General features: G+C 36.3%; 2 protein-coding genes across 2 annotated transcripts in view; one reads left to right on the top strand and one right to left on the bottom strand.

Annotated features, from left to right (window-relative positions):
- The window catches only part of LOC133521470 (pseudouridine-5'-phosphate glycosidase), a 180,593-nt gene extending 161,985 nt beyond the window's left edge, over nt 1-18,608 (bottom strand). Inside the window, exon 1 of the mRNA XM_061856448.1 lies at nt 18,101-18,608. The gene's annotated coding sequence lies outside the window, so the exon portion shown is untranslated. The remainder of the gene's footprint in view (nt 1-18,100) is intronic.
- Nucleotides 1-21,038, top strand: part of LOC133521399 (EF-hand domain-containing protein 1-like) — a 70,286-nt gene that overhangs the window by 779 nt on the left and 48,469 nt on the right. The window contains exons 2-4 of the mRNA XM_061856344.1: nt 704-900; nt 5,138-5,354; nt 12,574-12,729. Coding sequence (XP_061712328.1) covers nt 713-900; nt 5,138-5,354; nt 12,574-12,729 — 561 coding nt within the window. The 5' untranslated portion in view covers nt 704-712. The remainder of the gene's footprint in view (nt 1-703; nt 901-5,137; nt 5,355-12,573; nt 12,730-21,038) is intronic.

Here is a 21,038-nt window from a genome sequence, read left to right as displayed (position 1 = left end):
ATAAAATCCAACAAGGTTTTTAATTTTATTTAATTTATATTAATCAGATTTAAGTTCACTTACTGAATAATATTATTTAATTCAATACAAACTTATTTTAATTTTATTTATTATTTCTTTCTCACCTAGTTATTAAGTCATATGGGTCTATTAGTTCTATCCATAACAAATTATGGATGTATCGTCTGAAATAAACAATTTCAATTTAATTTTATTTCGTATTGACGTTGTTTAAGAGGGGATTCCGGACATGCACTTTTATTCAAGGTGTACTATGGCGACTATGAAATTCAACTAATGCAAGCACCTGTCCTGACTCAACCTTGGTCAATGTTTCTTTCGTACATGAAATCTATTTCAGTTTACTATGAAACTGGTTTATATTTTAAGGTCGACTGTTATTTTCGTGGCTTGCCGACTATATGTAGATGGTCGTTCGTCCTGCTAAAACCATGTAAGTGTACGGAGGCGTATCACGCTACGCATTTTACATTGTATTGTAAGAAGTACGGGGTGCGAGCATTGTACATGGAGATGTACAATGCTCGCACCCCGCACTTCTTTATACATTGTAGATATATTGTGTGGTTAGGAGTCCGAAAGCACCGCCAAAGATTCGCTAACGCCCAATAAAACAAGCGTATGAACATACATACATACATTCGAGGTCAACAATTAATACGGTCAATAAATTAATTTATAGTAAAATAGAATGGCATGGGGACTGCCGAAGCTGCCGGGACTAACGTTCTCGGACCCTACGAAGATCCAACATCACATGCGCAGCTCACTGCGCATTTACCAGGGTCATCGGTTCCCGGACACGTCGTTGCGCGCGCCCGGCGGCGAGGCCACCGACGTCGACAGTAACGCCTTCGCCCTGCCCGACGACTCCGTCAAGTAAGTTTAAGTATAAATAGGTAATACAATATAATAGATTCGACCACCTTACATTTGTTTTTTGAAGTGGTATTCCTTTTCGCATAGTGTGTTTGGTATACAAATATTTTACTTTAATACAAAAAAAATACACAAGCTGTCCATTCATTGAGATAATAAAAAGAAATCTATATTTCTTGTACAAATAAACAGATAGGAATGAGTGAACATAACGACCACATATTGGTGTACGGGTTCCCGGGATAAGGTGTTCTGACGGTAAGACTTTGTAAAGATGAGAAATAGCAATACATGTAAAAATCAACAACGACGGTCGAGTCTTGACTTCAGGAACTGTCAAAAAGTTACACGTGTTTTTGTTTAATCTTTTTATTAAGGGACCGATTCATGCGTTACTTTACTGAACTGTAGTGCCAATAGTAGGTAGGTACTATAGGTATCTTATTTTTGTAGTATTTTGTAAAGTGATAAAATTTGTATATTGGTACATCTGCTGCGAACATAGACCTTTCGGCGAGATGTTCCCGTCTCGAGGGGCTAGTTATTTTCAAGTATGTACAACTTTCCGATGCCGAATTTTCTCATTTAAATAGTACGAAACCAGAAACGTAAGCCAAAAAAAGGTAGAGGTTTTTAACATAGAAGTTAAAAAATTTAAACAAAAACATAAAAAATTCCCACATGACACCAGCAAAGAAGGAACAGTAATGCACGAAATTTGTATTTTTTTAAAGATTGTATTTATATAAAAATAAACTATTGAGATTACAAAATTTATATCATTATCAGACCCCGTTATCAGTGGTGAAAATTCATTGAAATAAAATCATAGGGTTGTCACACAAAATTCATTTAATTCGTGTACATTTGACATACCTACTGGTATAAATGTCGCTTAAAACAATTTAAGATGAAACGTATTATTTTTGGTTTATTATTGCACTGTCGCCGAATCTGTATCTATGTTACGAAATGTAAAAATACACATATGTAATATACAGGAAATAGGTAAAAAATGAGTTTCAAGATTTATGATTCCCAGTGTTACTTATTATATTTCATCAAAGTTACATCTGTAGGATAAAAAAAAAAATTATCACAAAAAATTATCAATAACTATTGGAGAAAAAATATCGTCTATTGCACAGTTTTACTAAAATTACAAACCATTTTTTCCGCGTCGCATTCGGTTTATTTCGTTTTGCCATTAGCTCCATTTTAAACTGAGATAATTCAGCACGATTATCCAGGAAGTTCATATTTTTACCGAACATAAAATTAAGTAAGTATATGACATCAGACATATTTTGACAAATAAATGTCAATTTAGTATCTAAGTATTATTATAGAGTTCAACAACCAAATGAAACCTTTTTTAAGGCAATTGGCTTCACTTTATAATTATATACCTACTAGCGGCCCACCCCGGCTCCGCAAGGGTATTCAACATTTATTTTTTAAATATAATATAGCCTATGTTCACCGGGGATAGTGTAGCTTTCCAACGGTGAAAGAATTTTTCAAATCGGTCCAGTAGTTTCGGAGTCTATTCAATCCAAACAAACAAACAAATCTTTCCTCTTTATAACATTAGTAAGATGAATGAAATAAGTAGGTATATTGTTTTCATCAAATATTAGGTATATCAAATTATACACGTGTAAATATTAATGTGTAGTGCCAGCCCTAGTATTTTCAATGTTACTTCACCACTGTTAACGGGGTCTGATCATTATCATAAAAGAAGCGATCAATATCTCTTCAATATTTCGTTATTTAAAAAATGAAATAAAAAATAAACATGTTATTTGAAAATTTAAATTAATATACATATATTGTAGACCGGATTGTCTAGATATTACATATATTGGAAAGAATTGTTATTACATTAAATATAAATGTCCCCATGCTTTATTATTACATCTGCAACTCTTAATGGAGTCATGAAGCTTTATGTCCAAACTGCGAACTCAAACAAAGCCTTTGACCAAGAACAAGAATTAACCTCTGGGCCGGAATTGGATCGTGTCATTCGTGCGCCTCGCTGGCTGGCTGAGGCTGAATGTTTGTCTCGCAAGTTGAAATTGAAATACAATTTCAAATCAAATTTAACTGCTGGGAGGAAGTTCGACGAGTCGTGCCGTGCTACCACAACAAACATTGACACAAGTGCTACGTAAACCGCGCCATTTGATCAGATTCTTAATATTTTCCTATTCGGACAGGTACAAGTAAACGGCCCGATTTGAAGAATAAAATACTATAACGATAAGTTCTGGTTTCGATATGTTCTCATTTAGATATCGTTTATATGTCGTATAATTGACAGAAGCAGCTCGATTCGGGCAACCAATGTTACTTTGACGTCGGAAACGTCGGATCTTATTGGGATCACAGCGGAGACGAAATTAACGCCAATTTTGTCATGTCGTTTAGTTATCGATCTTTTGCAGATCTTTCCAAGATCTTAAACTTGTCTTAATCATTCTTCGAATCGGGCCGAAAGTAAGAGAGGGTGACTGGGTGCAATTTAATACGTTCACTCTCCATGTCCCGTATATGGGTCACGGCAAGCTTCTATTATTATTATTCAAGACCGTGATCGTGTTAAAGAAAGATGATTGAATGCAGGCAAAAAAATATGGCGTAAACAGGGTTACGTAAGTATATGAGCTATTTATTTATTTATTTAATCTTTATTGCACATAAGAAAACACACTGTATAATAGGCGAACTTAATGCCTTAAGGCATTCTCTACCGGTCAACCTTTAGGCAAAGCAGATAAGTTGTAGGCGGTGCAAAAACATGAGGTATAGGTGATACAATTGATACATGTACGAACACAATACATTCATAAGAAATACACAAACATAATCATACATATATGTAAATAATATTGATACAAATACATATACTTACATATACATATATATATATAAAATCAGATGAACTTACAAAGCAAAAACAAGTATAGTTCTCAAATCAGCTCATTGTTTTCAAAACGTTCTCAAAGAAAACAAAAAGCCATGCACTTGTTCTCCGTACATAGCCAATTTACATAACCAGCACTGGGAGAGGACAAATTTTTCCTGTTCCAAAACCGGGTTTTGTAAAAGGTTTTTTTTCCTTATACATAACCAACGTTACTATACGTCGTAACTTACATACAAAATTGCAATACCTAGTTAGGTAAACGATACACATGTTATATATTAGGAAAATTTAAAAATGAGCGAGTCGAGTAATATTTTCGGTGTATGAAAAGAATGAAAATTACATACTATAATTTCTAAAGATCAGTGACACACGTAATTAATTACGTAGGTACATAACATAGAAGATAACTGTACCCCTAGTGTAAATTTATTTGATAGCGAATTTTGAGTTTCCAAAACGTCCCGCTTAGCGTGCTGTTTCTAAATCCCATATAAAATGAGACTTAACGCAAACGCGTACGTCACGTTCTTATGTTGTTACGTTGGTTATGTATAAGGAAAAATAAAACATTTTACACCAGTTATGGGCGGAGAACAAGTGAAAAAAGCCTATAACTTGTATGCATCCAAAGACGGGGACTTATATTGTACTGTAAAGACGTGACCCATTTCTCTTCCCGTACTCGTATAATCCTATCTGGAATGGAGTGAAAATTTATCGATCAGCCAGATAATTAGATATTTAAAATATTTTTCGGATGAGCGTAATCAATCACAATCTTGTAAATAGCTTCCAGCTGCTACAACATATTTTGAATATGCTTCCCTATTTTTGTAATGCCGGAACCCATCAGATATTGCTAAGTGATTATTATCCGCTACCAGAGAGGATCAAATTCATAAAGAGTGTTTGGGCGACTAATATTGTGGAATATACGAGGGGTTTCAAGTTTTGAAACGGTCTGACAAGAAAAAAAATATCTACTACTCGTTTCCATTTGACTGTTGCTCTACAACACCAACGACAAAAAGGTAAATCTCACGTGAACGCCAAATTCCTATGCATTCGGATTTCAATCGGTTCACACTATACCTTATAGTATTTTACACAAAGCTTGGGTGGGTACGGTGACAGCTGTCATGTCAATACGATTTATGTGATTTGAGGTTATAAATTGTATGGGGATGACATCTGTCACAGCAAGCACAAGCTATGTGAAAAATAGTAGACTTTGGTATTGTACTAGAGTTAAATAGTGGTTCTCACAAGCTTGTAGTGATCTGTCGTTCATGCCCTCAGCTACGACCCGTCGCTGACGTACGGGCGAGTGAAGCAGCCCGCGCTGCCGGCCGTGGTGCCGCACTGGGTGCACTACGACAAGCGCTGTTTGAACTTCACCGCCTTCTTTAAGCAGCCCGTCTATGAAAACCCCAACGAGGCCTTTCGCGTGAGAGTCGTCAACATTGTGTACTTTATCGAAGACGATACCATTACAGTCATGGAGCCGCGCGTCAAGGTAATTTTCTTGAAGTTCTTTGTTTTGCGAACTTGTAAATAGAATAACTTTTTTAACGAAGGCTAGTTTATAATGTTTTTTAAATGTTATTTATTTGCCATTAGGTACTTGTTTTTGGCAATAAGTTAACGATGCAATGCACGACTTTTTATTTACGTATGATTTTTCTAGAACCAAATTGAATTTATGGGTTAATCCCACTGGGACGTTCGCCGCATGAAAACAATGTTGGTTGCCTGGACATCTGGGTGCAACATTAGGTCGTTCGTCAAATCAAACATGCTAATTAACGAATGCGAATGACCATTTGTAATTAATTGCATCCTTATACTTTGATTCGACGACGGCATAAGGTGGACGACTCGGCGTGATTACACCATTAGTATAGTATAAATATTAAGTAAGAGGTTTATGCCTGTTCAGTATTCATAGTAAAAATAGGATGAAACAGCGACAATACTTTTTCGTGAAAAATATGGTTTACTAGCTGACTTTTTTTTATATAGATTAGGTGGATAATGTTGATTGCCATACATTTCCGATCTTCAGGGCAGGTCATTTTCACGTAACGGTGCTAAAAATATATGGGTAAGGGATATCCTATCGGTAATATTAGCAATGTAGGTACAATCATAAGGCTGCGTCTCCACCAGAGATGAGCGAGGATGTGTAGCGAGGGATGTGTTTGTTAAGAATCAATAGAATTACTACACGCGCTGAGCGAGGAAAACAAATGAAGTGAATCTATCAATATGCATCCTCGCACATCTCTGGTGAAAACGCCGCCGTAAGCTTTTGAAGACAAATATCTCCGCCAGAACGATATTAAGAAGCTCCCGCTTAAGGAGGTCGATCGAGTATAAAGTACGACCCCACATATTTTTCAAACTGATCTTCTAAACGAATCTTTTCGGGTGGCGCATTTACCTAAAATGAGATTTCCCCTAATCCTGCTAAATGGCCCATTCACATACATAATAATATAATGACCCGGGTAATTGGCCAGGGTTAGGACTAGCTTTACCGGACGAATACCGCTCCATTTCCGCCGCGGGTTTATCTGCCCGACGCCAAGTGATTGACGGTGTAAATAAATAATCAAATGTAAACCGTGCCAGCGTTTATTAAATTTTCACCAACCCGCACTGATTTGTTGAAATTTGCCGGTGTAGCAGAGCCTAACTGTAAAATACTGCCTGTAGCGGGGGAAATAATTGAAGATAATGTTTTACTACGATTAACACACCTACGAGTACATGCTACTATTTCCTATTCCATGGCAGTGTTGTGGACATCTTGTCTTAGATTATACATCTTATAAATTAAAACTATCAACCAAAAAGCAGAAGGAGAAGATCTTCAGAGCAACGAAAACGATTCACAATATTCGGAAAATTTTATACAGCGTTTTGATTGTTCTTGCGTCACTTGTATGTATTTACTATCTCGGTAAAAATGTTACTTTTTTATTAGCTGTACGAATCGTCGACGATCCCAAACTCACAAGCGGTATTGAACCTTTAAGTCTAAGGAGAGACTTTGCCTCCTTGTATGTGTTCTACCGCTTGTACAATGGGCTGTGCTCTGAAGAATTGTTTGACATGATGCAAACGGCCGCTTTCTATCACCGCACCGCTCGCCGTCAGCAGGGTGTTCATCCTCACACCCTAGAACCTAAATGGTCGCGTACTGTGCGGTTTAAGAGGAATTTCCTCCCGCGAACGCTTCGGCTGTGGAATGAGCTTCCTGCCGAGGTTTTCCCGAGGGGCTACAGTATGGGGTTCTTCAAAAAAGGAGTGTACAGGTTTTTAAAGGGTCGGCAACGCGCATGTAATACCTCTAGTGTTGCAGGCGTCCATAGGCTGCGGTGACTGCTTACCATCAGGGGGGCCGTATGCTTGTTTGCCACCATCGTGGTATAAAAAAATTAGATAATTATGATATTGGTTTTTTTAAAAGTATATTAGGTGCCTACATTGATATGCGTAAATATGTACTAATATTTTCATTACAATAACAATAAGTCTTTTAGTTTGTCAATAAAATAGGAGCCTAAAAAGGGCATTTAACACTGAAATATGTGAACGGGACTAACGATCGAATTATACTCGTAAGTACCTACTTAAATAATTGGAAATTTATAGTTATCTGATCGTTTTTCTGCATTTGTAATTATACGCGAATCTTATTACTATTACCGAGGTTCAACTGGACTTATATCATCCGTAATAAGTATCTGTAATGCTTCATAAACCTCGTATCTGGTGTGACAATTACGTATTTGTCTGACAAAAAAGACCGATTATGATTAATTTGCGTGATATAAAGAGTTATTGTTATGCGAACTGACACTTTAACAATATGATGAATGGGGAGCTAAGCGGTAGGTAATAGAATATTCTCGGCAAATGAGCGACAATCCCATTATGACGACCGTCTGCATCCTTCCGAAGCGGGCCGCGCGCCGTCCGTGCTTTGTCGTGCTAGTTGCGCGGCTCTTCTCGATCCTTCTCGAAATCTTCCGCAGAATTAATAATTTAAAAAGTTGAACGAACAATTACTCCGTCACGCGATTTTTTAAAGTATGTTAGTACTTCCCAAAATCCGAATAAATGTCTTGTTCCGAATGAACTGTACTGTAATGTCTATAATAAATGAAATCAATTTATGTAGGTATGACGAGTAATTTGAAGGTTGTATGGCGACGTAATTTTTTAAATAGACGTTATATTCACCAAAAATGAAGTAAAAGAGTTGAAACATACTTTTGAATCCTCGGATCCAGATATACCATATAAGCCTGTTAGTTAAGTTATTTTTCTCCAATATGCTCGGAAATTTTCCCCTTAGTGTAGCAAAAATAGAACGGGAAGTTCTTCGTTATGGTCAAACTCAAAAAAAAAAATTCAAACCATTATTGTCGTGTTTTCGCGGACGGGAAAGTCATTAGTTATTACACTAAGAAAAACGCATACAGCCAATTAATATAGCTACGGGCTACGTCTACACGACCCGGTCATCATCATTTCAAGCTATAGGATAGAGTTATGTAAGACCGGCGTGTATGATCGTGCGAATACTGCTTAATAAAATCAAAGACTATATAACTTATATTTTTTTTTAAGGACCTCATCATTGACATACCTAAATGTACTACGTACTAGACACGCTAACTTGTGTCCGCCATTTTCGGCGTTTGACGGCTGTCACTAAGCTTATGAATAATACCTAGTCAGAAGCGAAACTGTTATGAAAACTTTTCATTTTCTGCTTAAATACGTACTGTAAAGAATCTAGATAAATATATTTATTTATTTCCATTAAAGTGTAATGATTTTTGTTTCTTTTGTGATACTGCCGATATTAAAATTTATAAAAATAGTCTTAAAACCTTTTGCGTTTGACTCTCGTACTCGTCTCGTACTTTTGATCAAATCGCGCTTATAACATAATATATTCTTTAAATATAATAAAAACACTTCAAAAAATTACAAGGTTACAATTAATTTATCATTTTTGTGTATAATTATATTCTACAAACAATAAGGTAGATTATCATTAGTACCTCCATGTTACATCTGCGAAATGTAATCTATGCGCCAAAGAAAATGGCGTACCACAGCGAGTGTTTAAAGTGACGTTTCAGAATAATCTAAATAAGCTTAGAACAAAACATTTTTCGCAATGGATTGTTATTATATTGCTTTTATTATGTTTCTAGGTATTATTAGAATGCATTTTCATAACGCATAAAGGCATTTTCAATTTTTATTATTTTAAAAATTTTCGTTACATGTGTGGCATCTCGCCAGTAGTCGGAGACGTACTAAACGCAATGAAATGCCAGCACTTCAATGATGTGTGGAATCATTTTGTTGGAGATACCATCCAAGCAAACCAAGCCATCTTATCGGCACTGAATAGCAGGGATCGGAACCGGTTTTTTGCAAAAACATCGAAATAACCATATATTTCGGTTTATTTTATACTCTGAATGTAGGACTCAGTTGTGTTTTCAGATAACGACTTCGTATTATTAGATTGCCTAATTAGAAATGAAGTAATTAACAAAGAACGAAAAAATACCGTTTTCGTTCCCATACAAAAAATACCGGTTTCCGATCCCTGCTGAGTAGTCAACAACTATGTTGAACTCGTTGGACGGATATACGAGAATAGTACGGACGGCATCAAGCTGCACGCACCAGGCCCCAAATTTAAAATCCTTAAGGGAGTAATGCAGGGTAACCCGCTCTCTCCTAAATTGTTCACTAGCTGCTTGGAGGAAGTTTTAAAAAAACTGGCGGTCTCTTAAGAGACAAAGAGTATCGAGGGCGTCGATAGGAGGTTGACAAACCTTTGATTCGCGGACGACATCGTACTCTTCTCAACATCGGCAATTGAACTGCAATGTATGCTACAAGAACTTAGCGACTCAAGCCTTGAGGTTGGTCTGACGATGAACCGATCTAAAACCCAGTTAATGACCAGCAGCAAGAAACACGGGGTGACGGTGGATGGGAACATTTTGCAATATGTCGACGAGTATACTTATCTAGGCCAGATAGTCTCCTTCACAGATCGCCAGGACAAGGAGATTGATAGAAGGATCGAAAACGCCTTGAAAAGCTTCTGGTCTATGAAGGAACTCATGAAAGGTAAACTTCCAATTGCACTGAAGCGCAAGCTCGTCGACATATGCATCTTACCCATCCTCGCCTATCGTGCCCAAACCTGGTCATTAACTGAGGCGCAAAAATCACGGCTCAAGGTTTGCCAAAGGGCAATGGAGCGGAGTATCCTAGGTATCCGAAGATCTGACAGGGTGAGGAACACAGAGCTTCGTTCCAAAAACCGTGGCGTCGATGCTGGGATAAAGACCGCCAGGCTAAAGTGGGACTGGGCTGGACATGTCTGCCGAATGAATGATGACAGATGGGTCAAAACAGTCACTAGCTGGCATCCCCAGAGTCGTCGTGGCAGAGGCAGACTGAGGATGAGATGGCGGGACGACTTGGATACGTTTCAGCACAGGGCGGATTGGAAAGCGAGAGGGGAGGCCTTTGCCCAGCAGTGGGACACACAAATAGGCTAATAAAAAAAACCTAAAATAAATATAAATGTTACGACTTTAACACGACTAGCAGTACTATCTCACGCGCGCCAATAAGTGCGAGCGAAATGCCTAGTGGGACGACTACCGGCTACCAATACACCGGTCAGCGTAAGCGATCTTTGTCATGCCATGATAAAGAACATAATAAATTATTAAATCAGAATCGGCCACAAGAAGTGTTTTTGGAGACTTGTGTACGTATTTGATACCTATTCACTAGACTAATCTCAATGGTCAGATGGCAGTCGGTTTCGTAAAAACTAGTGCCTACGCTAATTCTTGGGATTATTTGCCAACGGCCCCAGGCTCCAGGCAAAGCGAGGACAAACGCGAGGAAGATAATGATCCAAACGTTGAAGATTTTCAGCTTTATTATGCGCATGATGTTCATAATATTATTTTTTCTACCTGAGATACAGGATTTTCCTAGTTCAGGTAGAATAGAAGTAAAAAAAGACGTTTATAAGATATTTGTATCCTAATGTAATTGTATGACTGACTGTGTTTACCTAAATAAATAAATTGTTTATTTATTTAATATAAGGACTTGTTCACAATACCACCGGTTAAGCTGAGAAGGTTCATCAATCTAACGACAGTACCATTTGTCAATCTTAGTAATACGTGGTGCTGAACGGATTTTCATGTGGTTTTTCAATGTTATCAATAGAGTGATTATTGAGTTTAGGTGTATAATTTGTTAAGATTGTACCTTGCGAAGCCGGGGCGGGTCGCTAGTTATATACACATCGTGTATCCTACCCTGAACCCGGCCACGGAATATAGGGCAATCTGCCTTAACTATATTTAGAATGCATAAAGGATTCGGTCACTTTCGCTGAACTAATCAGTAGGTAGGTAGTTTTTATTCACCTACAAAGGTATATACGACCGAGAGTAAGGTCACAACAACGGATAAAATATCGCTAGCCTAATCATTGGCAATTGTTTGGTCCGTACTGAACACGACACCCTACATATTGGTGAGGAAATGTGAAAATACATTAAAACTGCTTATTAAATTTGCTTGTTTATTGCAACATCGCTTCCATGCTCAACTATGCATTTTTACGATATCAATGATATCATTGATGCAGAAAGTAATATTATGAAGCGTACTCGTACATGTATAGGTATGTACATACTTTAATCCGATATTTAGGAAGACACGTGTATAGTAGCTTTCTCAGTTACTATGTGACATACATAATTAATATAAATGTTGCGATACAACGGAGCCAGAACATCAGGTTTGTACGTAAAAGCTTCGTTCACAAATGAGTTCGCATTTGTCTGCTTCTGAATGCGAGCTTCTAGTCTTTGTGCTCCGCGCGATGCCCACTCGCAGGCGCCGTATTACCATCAGTAACCGAGCAATGGACACGAACGGTCATTGTGACATTGAGATCCGTGACAAGGGTACATTTAAAGACAGTATCACACCCGTGCGAATAAAAAAGTCATCAATAACGAATTCTTTTATTTTCGTATCGTCGATCTGTGCAACTCTGGTCGCAATGGGCTTTACGAAAGTCATATTACGAAAACGAGATTCGTGCGAGCGACGCGAGCGAGCGATGAACGATGCCAAGTCGGATCTTAGCTCTAGCGCAGGCCGTCTGAGAGACTGTCGTCGAGGACTTCTCTATACAACACTCATCTTCACAGTTTCACAACGTTGCTCTGCATTCGTGCTTCGCTTAGCAATCTCACCCATATCTGGCGCAAACGCTCACATTGTTTTACACCTTTGCTTCGCTTCGAGTCTTTACACGGCTCCGGTGCCTCGCACAGTTCAGGTGCAGGATATTTTATATTTGTTCGTTTAACGTCAGTGGTCGGCAAGTGGTACAAATAAATGCCAGGAGCTTCGAGAACTATCTAGGTCCTTACTAGCAATCCACTTTGCCTTTTCAATAGATCTTCTTAATTAAACATAATACACATAACATAACATTTACTCTAGAAATTATGGTGAAATGGGTTAACTAACGTCATGTTTCAATCCAACTCCCAACAGGCATAAACTAATCGATTGCATAAGAAATAGTTAAAAAACATTATTTAATCAAATTTATTAAGCATGCTAATTTCTTGTTCCAGAATTCGGGTTTATGGCAAGGCAGGATGATAAAACGCGGCAAAATACCTAAAAATGATCTCGGCGAGTTTTGGCATTGGAAGGATTTGGATGTCGGGAAAGATATTTGCATGTTCGGAAAGGTTTTCCATACCGTTTCCTGCGATTTATTCACCAAGGTAAGTTTATACAAATGACTTTTATTTCCCACATAGGTACAAATACCGTGTCAAAAATAAAATCAGCGCTATTTAAAAACGATTGTTAGGTTCCCAAGTGGGCAATTTTTCTTTTGCATGCCAGTCCTTTACAAGAAAAACATGCAGTTGCGTAATGTATGCAGTTAATATACGCAAATGTACCCGGCAGTTATAACCAGGGTTTGGAACCGGTATTGAAATACAGAAGAGTAAATATATGAGGCTCCCTCTCTCTAATAATCTCTTCAAAGTGTGCATGAAATCTTTAAGGCTGCTTTAGACATTGCTAATACTACATATAATATAAATAGATGGTTTTATTATCTAATTAGTAATTACCTGACATGACTTATTTATTTGCTATTTAATTTGTGAAATTATTAACTGGTGTTATATATAGATATAAATAAACATAGAAGTTTTTGTGGCAAAAGCGAGTGCTTGAGAAAATGAAACATCGACAAGTTAGTCATAGATTAATAATTAAAAGATGTAAATTCTACTTGCTGTAATTTACTGGGAAATTTCAAGAATGCAAATCAATTACAAATCCGACCATGATTTCTTTATTAGGTATATAATTATATAAAACATTTAATAATAAAAACGTAAACTGTAGAATACAGTGTCTAAAAATAAGAAAACTACCAATGGGTGTATCAAAGAAGATATCGAAGGTGTTGTGTATTTCGCGGTAGCTATCTTTTTATACAATGTTAAAAATATCTATAACGCTAAGGTAACATCGATAATAGACATGTAGGTACATATTTGATTTTGTCCATCACTTTATTTTGCTACCATAACTTCTATATCTGGTTATAAATTGTTGCTATTCCTACATTTCTTCCTGGTGTGTTTATGTGGATTTACCTAACTGTCGTAGCCAGACATTTCGCCAAATTAGCACCTCCATAAACGGACTGCAAGATTTCGTTTAAGTAGTTGCGGTCGACCCGAGCCCGGCTCCAGCACCATGGAAAGTTGAGGTTGCAGTGCAGCGATCGCAAATAGTAACAAGATTGCATCCTGTAATCATTTTCGGCTTCTTCTGGTAACTTAGTGATTGGCAAAACCACCGCTCATTTGTTTAATACATAGATAAATAAAGTGCTATTTTACAGCGCCAATTCGTAAACCAGATTTTGTGAAAATACTATTCGCTGCTTATAACAGCGTCTCATATTCCTTGATTTCGTCTTTCATAATTCCATACATCGCCTCTATAAGGGCCATTTAGCTTAGTCGGTAGTAACCCTGCCTATGGAGCAGGAGGCCTCCGGTTCTTATCCGGGTACGGGCATTTATTTGTGTACTTTATCACAGATATTGTTCCTGAGTTATGGATGTTTTCTTTATATGTACGTACGGTGTACTACCTATTTTTTTTATTTAAAGATAGGCAGGCGTTTGACCACGATCTCACCTGATGGTAAGTGATGATGCGATCTACGGTGGAGCACGCTTACCTATGAGATACTTATTTACCCTAGCCTTAAAGAGACCCAGATTGTACTCATGCGGAAACACAGACTAAACACGAAACACGGACTATTAAAAGTATCAATAAATGTCTCACTATTATATATTTCGTCATCTAGTATCTATTATCCAATTCGAACAATGCTTATAAGATGTCACAGCGATACAGCGATAACAAATGTTAATGTAATTGATGTTAATAAAACATTATAATGGTTAATACATTTCAAGAAAAACAAGACGAGCGGGATATTAGTAGTAACTTTAATACTTAAATATCTGGGAAACCGAGCTTTGCTCGGAAAACATATAAAAACTCAGAAATGCGCGTTTTTCCTGAGATAAGACCTAGCTAGATCGATTTTCCGAAATATATACATAAATATACAAGAACTGCTCGTTTAAAGGTATAAGATATGAATCAACAATTTAAAGCAACTGTTTCCGAAAATACGACTACTTTTCCTTTTTTTTTTTGATCGACTAATTTGGAGTTCGTAGTTCTTAGTTATACTTACAATAAAACTTAGAAATAAATAAAAAGAAGAAAAATCAGGATCTTGGGCGAGACTCGAACGCGCGACTCTGGATCACAAGCCGGTCTACCTAAGCTACAGAGCTACCGAAACGGCTACCGGAGTTCCAATCCAAGTCATACGAGTATTGGAAATTCACCAATATCGATGCGTCACACATACTAAATAAATTTTGTATGGGTTATTACCACTAGTTACCACCAGCTAGAGTTGGGCAAAAATTAATTTAAATAAGAATAAGAATGAACAGAAATATTATTCTTATTCCAATCGATTTGAATTAGAATAGTTCTTGCACTCGTTATTTTAGAATAAAATGAAAGTGAATAAATCATGTCATTTTTATTTTAAATAAGGAATACTAATTTGAATAATTATTCCAGATGTAGGATCATTCTAAATAACGTTATATTCAATTAAAATGTTATTCCGAATTAAGTTAACTTTTGTAGTACAATCGGTTATAGTTAAAATGAATTTCACGTAAGATTTTCAATTGGCTTTTCATAGTCGTAGCGTAAACGATTTGCATGTTGGCTACGCACCCAGGTTGCCTAGCCAAAATGCCAATCGTTCATATTATTTAGTGCGATAGATTTTATTACATAAAAGTAGGTATGAATTAGATAAGAGATTATTATTACCTCTACCTATACGTAATACCTATACGATACCCAGACTACATTTTTATTCGTGAAATATTATTTAGAGAAAAAAACATGATTATATTAATTTGACTAAAAATAAGTTATTCTGATTCCATTTTTAGGGTTCCGTAGCCAAATGGCAAAAAACGGAACCCTTATAGATTCGTCATGTCCGTCTGTCTGTCCGATTATGTCACAGCCACTTTTTTCCGAAACTATAAGAGCTATACTGTTCAAACTTAGTAAGTGGATGTATTCTATGAACCGCATTAAGATGTTCACAAAAAATAGAAAAAAAACAATAAATTTTGGGGGTTCCCCATACTTAGAACAGAAACTCAAAAAATCTTTTTTCTTCAAACCCATACGTGTGAGTTTGAAGATAAGTCTTCAAAAATGATATTGAGGTTTCTAATATATTTTTTTTCTAAAATGAATAGTTTGCGCGAGAGACACTTCCAAAGTGAAAAAAAGTGTCCCCCCCCCCCCCTGTAACTTCTAAAATAACGGAATGAAAAATCTAAAAAAAATATATGATATACATTGTCATGCAAACTTCCACCGAAAATTGGTTTGAACGAGATCTAGTAAGTAGTTTTTTTTAATACGTCATAAAATAATAAAAAAAAAAAAAAAAACATCAAACCCATACGTGTGGATAGATAGGTCTTCAAAAATAATATTTAGGTTTCTAATATCATTTTTTTCTAAACTGAATAGTTTGCGCGAGAGACACTTCCAAAGTGGTAAAATGTGTGTCCAAAGTGGTAAAATGTTGAACAAGATCTACTTACTAGTAGATTTTTTAAATACGTCATAAATGGTACGGAACCCTTCATGCGCGAGTCCGACTCGCACTTGGCCGCTTTTTTCTCATACGAATTATTTCCGACCAAAATTATTTGAATAATGATTTTATTCTTGAATGGCCAACACTCACCAACACCAACTCAGTTTGGTTCGGTTTGATAGTAACTACTCGGATTATTTTCTCAGTCTCTACCTCTCTGGTAAAGGGGGGGGGGGGAGAGATATTTAATATATATAAATCTCGCACAGGGGTCTCGCATACAATTTGTTCAGAAATATTCTTTCATCAAAATCGTATCGTCGAAAAAATACATACAAAGAAAAGTCATATTCACATATATAATATGTGTTGAAAGGAATAAAAAAAGCGGCCAAGTGCGAGTCGGACTCGCCCATGAAGGGTTCCGTACCATTTATGACGTATTAAAAAAACTACTTACTAGATCTGGTTCAAACCAATTTTCGTTGGAAGTTTGCATGGTAATGTATATCATATATTTTTTTTAGATTTTTCATTCCGTTATTTTAGAAGTTACAGGGGGGGGGGGGGACACTTTTTTTCACTTTGGAAGTGTCTCTCGCGCAAACTATTCAGTTTAGAAAAAAATGATATTAGAAACCTAAACATCATTTTTGAAGACCTATCCTTAGATACCCCACACGTATGGGTTTGATGAAAAAAAAATTTTTTTTAAATTTTTATGACGTATTAAAAAAAAACTACTTACTAGATCTCGTTCGAACCAATTTTCGGTGGAAGTTTGCATGGCAATGTATATCATATATTTTTTTTTGATTTTTCATTCTGTTATTTTAGAAGTTACGGGGGGGGGACACACTTTTTACCACTTTGGAAGTGTCTCTCGCGCAAACTATTCAGTTTAGAAAAAAATGATATTAGAAACCTCAATATCATTTTAAAGACCTATCCATAGATATCCCACACGTATGGGTTTGATGAAAAAAGATTTTTTGAGTTTCAGTTCTAAGTATGAGGAACCCCCAAAATTTATTGTTTTTTTTTTATATTTTTGTGTAAACATCATAATGCGGTTCATAGAATACATCTACTTACCAAGTTTGAACAGTATAGCTTTTATAGTATCGGAAAAAAGTGGCTGTGACAGAATCGGACAGACAGACGGACATGACGAATCTATAAGGGTTCCGTTTTTTGCCATTTGGCTACGGAACCCTAAAAATGACACTGCTGTTTTGGCACCATTCTTTATGCCCATAAGGCCCCCTCTTTATGAAGGCATTAAGTCCGCCATTTGCACTTTTTTGTATTGTGCAATAAAGGTTAAATAAATAAATAATATATAAGTCAATGATCAAGACAATATGTAGTTGTTGGTATACCCTAAGTACCTACTAATATTAAAATATATGTAATACTAGTATTTTGTATTTTAACGCATGGTAACGTTAAGGTACTTTAAAGACTTATACGCTGTAGAAGTCGCATGCATAGGCTAGTTATTAATATTAATATTCATTATAGTGCATTCTATATATATATATAAAGAGCATACCTACGTCAGTCAGAAAATGTTATCAAGTCGATATCATTACGCTGACCTTGTCCGCGCGCGCTCCCGTAACGTTGTCGCTTGTCCCCGTCCGTCCACTCTCGCCGGCCTCGATACGTATACCAGAAACCATGTTTCGCTTAACATCGTTTAACAAAATATCCAACAAACGTCAATTATAAATCCTAAATTGTAATTTCGGCAATGCCAATGGACACCTGACAGAGACTACCCTATTTGCTGCCATGTAGAAGATGTGTATTAGATCTTTCTTAATTTTATAAACATAACCTATAAAATGAAACATAATCGATTCTAGATTAAATGAATGTATTAAGCTTACCTTCTCGGCTGATCGTCTTTGATTTGAGGACGGTTGTTTGTTGATTCGTTTGATTTGGGTTCCGAACTGTAAAAATAAGATAATTCGTCGATTTACTAGAACTGTCCAGAGCGCCGCGTGGAATTATTATTGTATACGCTGTGCGATGTCGGAAACGTTTCGTGATTACCTGCGCACTCGTGACAAAACGGGGTATGTGCTGGGTGGTTTTTATTATTTAAAGACCTTTTGGATGGGTTTACTATTTGAGTACTCAATACAAGGGTTGGGGCGACGATGATAGCAAGAACCGATATAGTTTTATTTTTTGCTTTGATATGGCCGATATGGGTTCTCACAATGGTTTAATAAACCATTTTCTTTGTGATTGATATGACTGATACCTGCGGTTAAATATTTAGCGATCCTAGTAATTTTATGTAAAAAATAAAATGTAAATAATAATTTCTTCATTAAAGCTTTACTTATTACAGCAAACTGACAATGGTCTTAAGTTCTTTATGTCAATTTCCACAAATTACAACATTAAAAAAAACGAAATGACATAAATAAATCTATCTATGTAACTACCGAACCTACCCACTCTCAAAATATCACGAGGATCGGTTGAGAAATGCGACCTGCAGAGGAGAACATCCGGTCATACGAAAGTATTTTTGCGTAAAATGAAACGGTGACGTTCTGTAACGCTCGGTTAATTAATATTTTGATAATATTTTGTATCGTGCAGGTGCTATATTCCTTTCGAAACGCTAGAAAGAAGAAACGAGTTAAGGTTTAGTCCTGTTTTGATTTATGAATCAACTAGCTGTTGCCCGCGACTTCGTACGCGTGGATTTGTATGTTGGTGGTTATATACATGAGCATAGAACATTTTGCAGCAAAAGGTAGTAGTAGGGACGGTTAATCATTTGTTAATAATTATACAATGCATGAGATTTGTCTGACACAACCTACGAAGTTTCAAGCCCCTAAGTGAAAAAAATTGTTTTCAATATAATCCCTCTCAATTCCTTAAGAAGATTATCAAGTCCACTATTCTAATCGAATGCAAACTTTAAACCCTTTTTTCACCAATTTAGGGGATTAATACAAACTTTCAATGAACGCCTAATTTCTAAAAACGCTGAAATCACTTTTCTTGTTTCCTATTACTAGCTATTTACGACATTTCAAGATCACTACTTACTTACAATCCTTTTTTCACTAACTTAGGGAATGAATATTCGAAAAAGGTTATATGTATCAGTTTTCGTCTATTTGAATATAGAGGTAATGCCCGTTTACCAAGTTTCAAGTTCTTAGCTTAAAAGAAAACTCATACCACATATAAACTTCTATCCCCTTTTTACCCCTTAGGGGTTGAATTATCAAGAACGTTGAAATAACTTTTTTTAATCTTACATTACGTTATTCTATGAAGTTTTTTTTAAAGCATTCAAACTTGGATGAACATGCATTCAAACTTTCAACCCCTATTTAACCCTTTTAGGAGAAGAATTTTTAAAAACGCTGAAATATTTGTTTTTATTCTAATAATATGCCCATATACAAAGTTTCAAGTCTCGCACTCAAAAAAATGTTTGACCTCCTTACAAACTTTCAACTCCTTTTTCACTATCTTAGGGGATGAATTTTCAAAAATGCATAAAAAAATTCTTCTCTTTTAATGAAGTACCAATTTACAAAGTTTCTATTTCCTAAATTAAGTTAAATTTTAAACCTCATACAAATTATCAACCCCTTTTTAACCCATTTCGGGGATGATTTTTTTAAAAACGCTGAGATAACTTTTCTTGTATTCTAATAATATGCCGTGATACAACGATTCAAGTCCCGCACTCACAAAAATGTTTGATCTCCATACAAACTTTCAACTCCTTCACCACCTTAAAGGATGAATTTTCAAAAGCGCTGAAATTAGTTTTCTTCACTTTAATCAAATATCTGTCTACAAAGTTTCAAGTTCCTAGGCTAAACTAAATTTTCAACCCCATACAAACTGTCAACCTCTATTTAATCCTTTTGCATGAATGTTTAAAAACGCTGAAATATCTTTTCTTGAATTCTAACAATATGCCTTTATACAAAGAGTCAAGCTTTCATCCCCTTTTTAACCCCTTTAGGGGTTGAATTTCTCATAATCACTTCTTAGCTCTTGTACACTTTATAAATGCAACCTATTGTATAAATTTCAACTTTCTAGCATTTGTAGTTTCGGCTCTGCGTTGATAAGTCAATCAGGACATGTGCATTTATATACAAGGTGGCCAAAAAATATGTGCATTCCCGTTGCCAGGAAGGTTTTGGCATTATACTGAGCAACTTTTACTATGGGACCAACCCCGAAATCTACGACCATACCCTATAATACTATTTGAACATGACCTACTTATAATTCTGATGAAATGTAAACAGTTTACCTACTTATAAATAAACAAAAGTAAATGAATACTATAGGAACACTCTTACACAAATACATAACACTAGACCCTACTCATAGTGTTGTGTTCCTGCCGGTGAGTAAGGTTGCCATAGCTCAACGAGGGTGCGGAGTGTTAGGGTCGGCAACGCACATGTAACTCCTCTGGAGCTGCAGGCGTACATAGGCTACGGAGACTGCTTACCATCAGGCGGGCTGTATGCTTGTTTGCCACCGAACGTAGTGTAAAAAAAATGTTAATATCAAGAAAGGAAAATGAGAACAACGTTTGTATTAAAAGGCAATTTCGCACGAGTCCTCTGCTTTCGTCTTAAGACTTGGGAGGCTTTATGAAAAAGTTTAAAACCCCAAAAATAAAAGTGATCATAAAATGTACGTAAGAGATAATCAATTCAAGTTAAGATTCAAAGCGCGGTTCCTATGCAATAACAGAGCAATAATGTGAAACGAATGGTCGTCGTAAAACCTTCGAATGGCTTTTAGAATAAAGCCGGC

Source organism: Cydia pomonella, chromosome 1 (assembly GCF_033807575.1).
Source record: "Cydia pomonella isolate Wapato2018A chromosome 1, ilCydPomo1, whole genome shotgun sequence".
In the NCBI taxonomy this organism is placed as follows: domain Eukaryota; kingdom Metazoa; phylum Arthropoda; class Insecta; order Lepidoptera; family Tortricidae; genus Cydia; species Cydia pomonella.
This window is presented reverse-complemented; position numbering and strand designations above follow the sequence as displayed.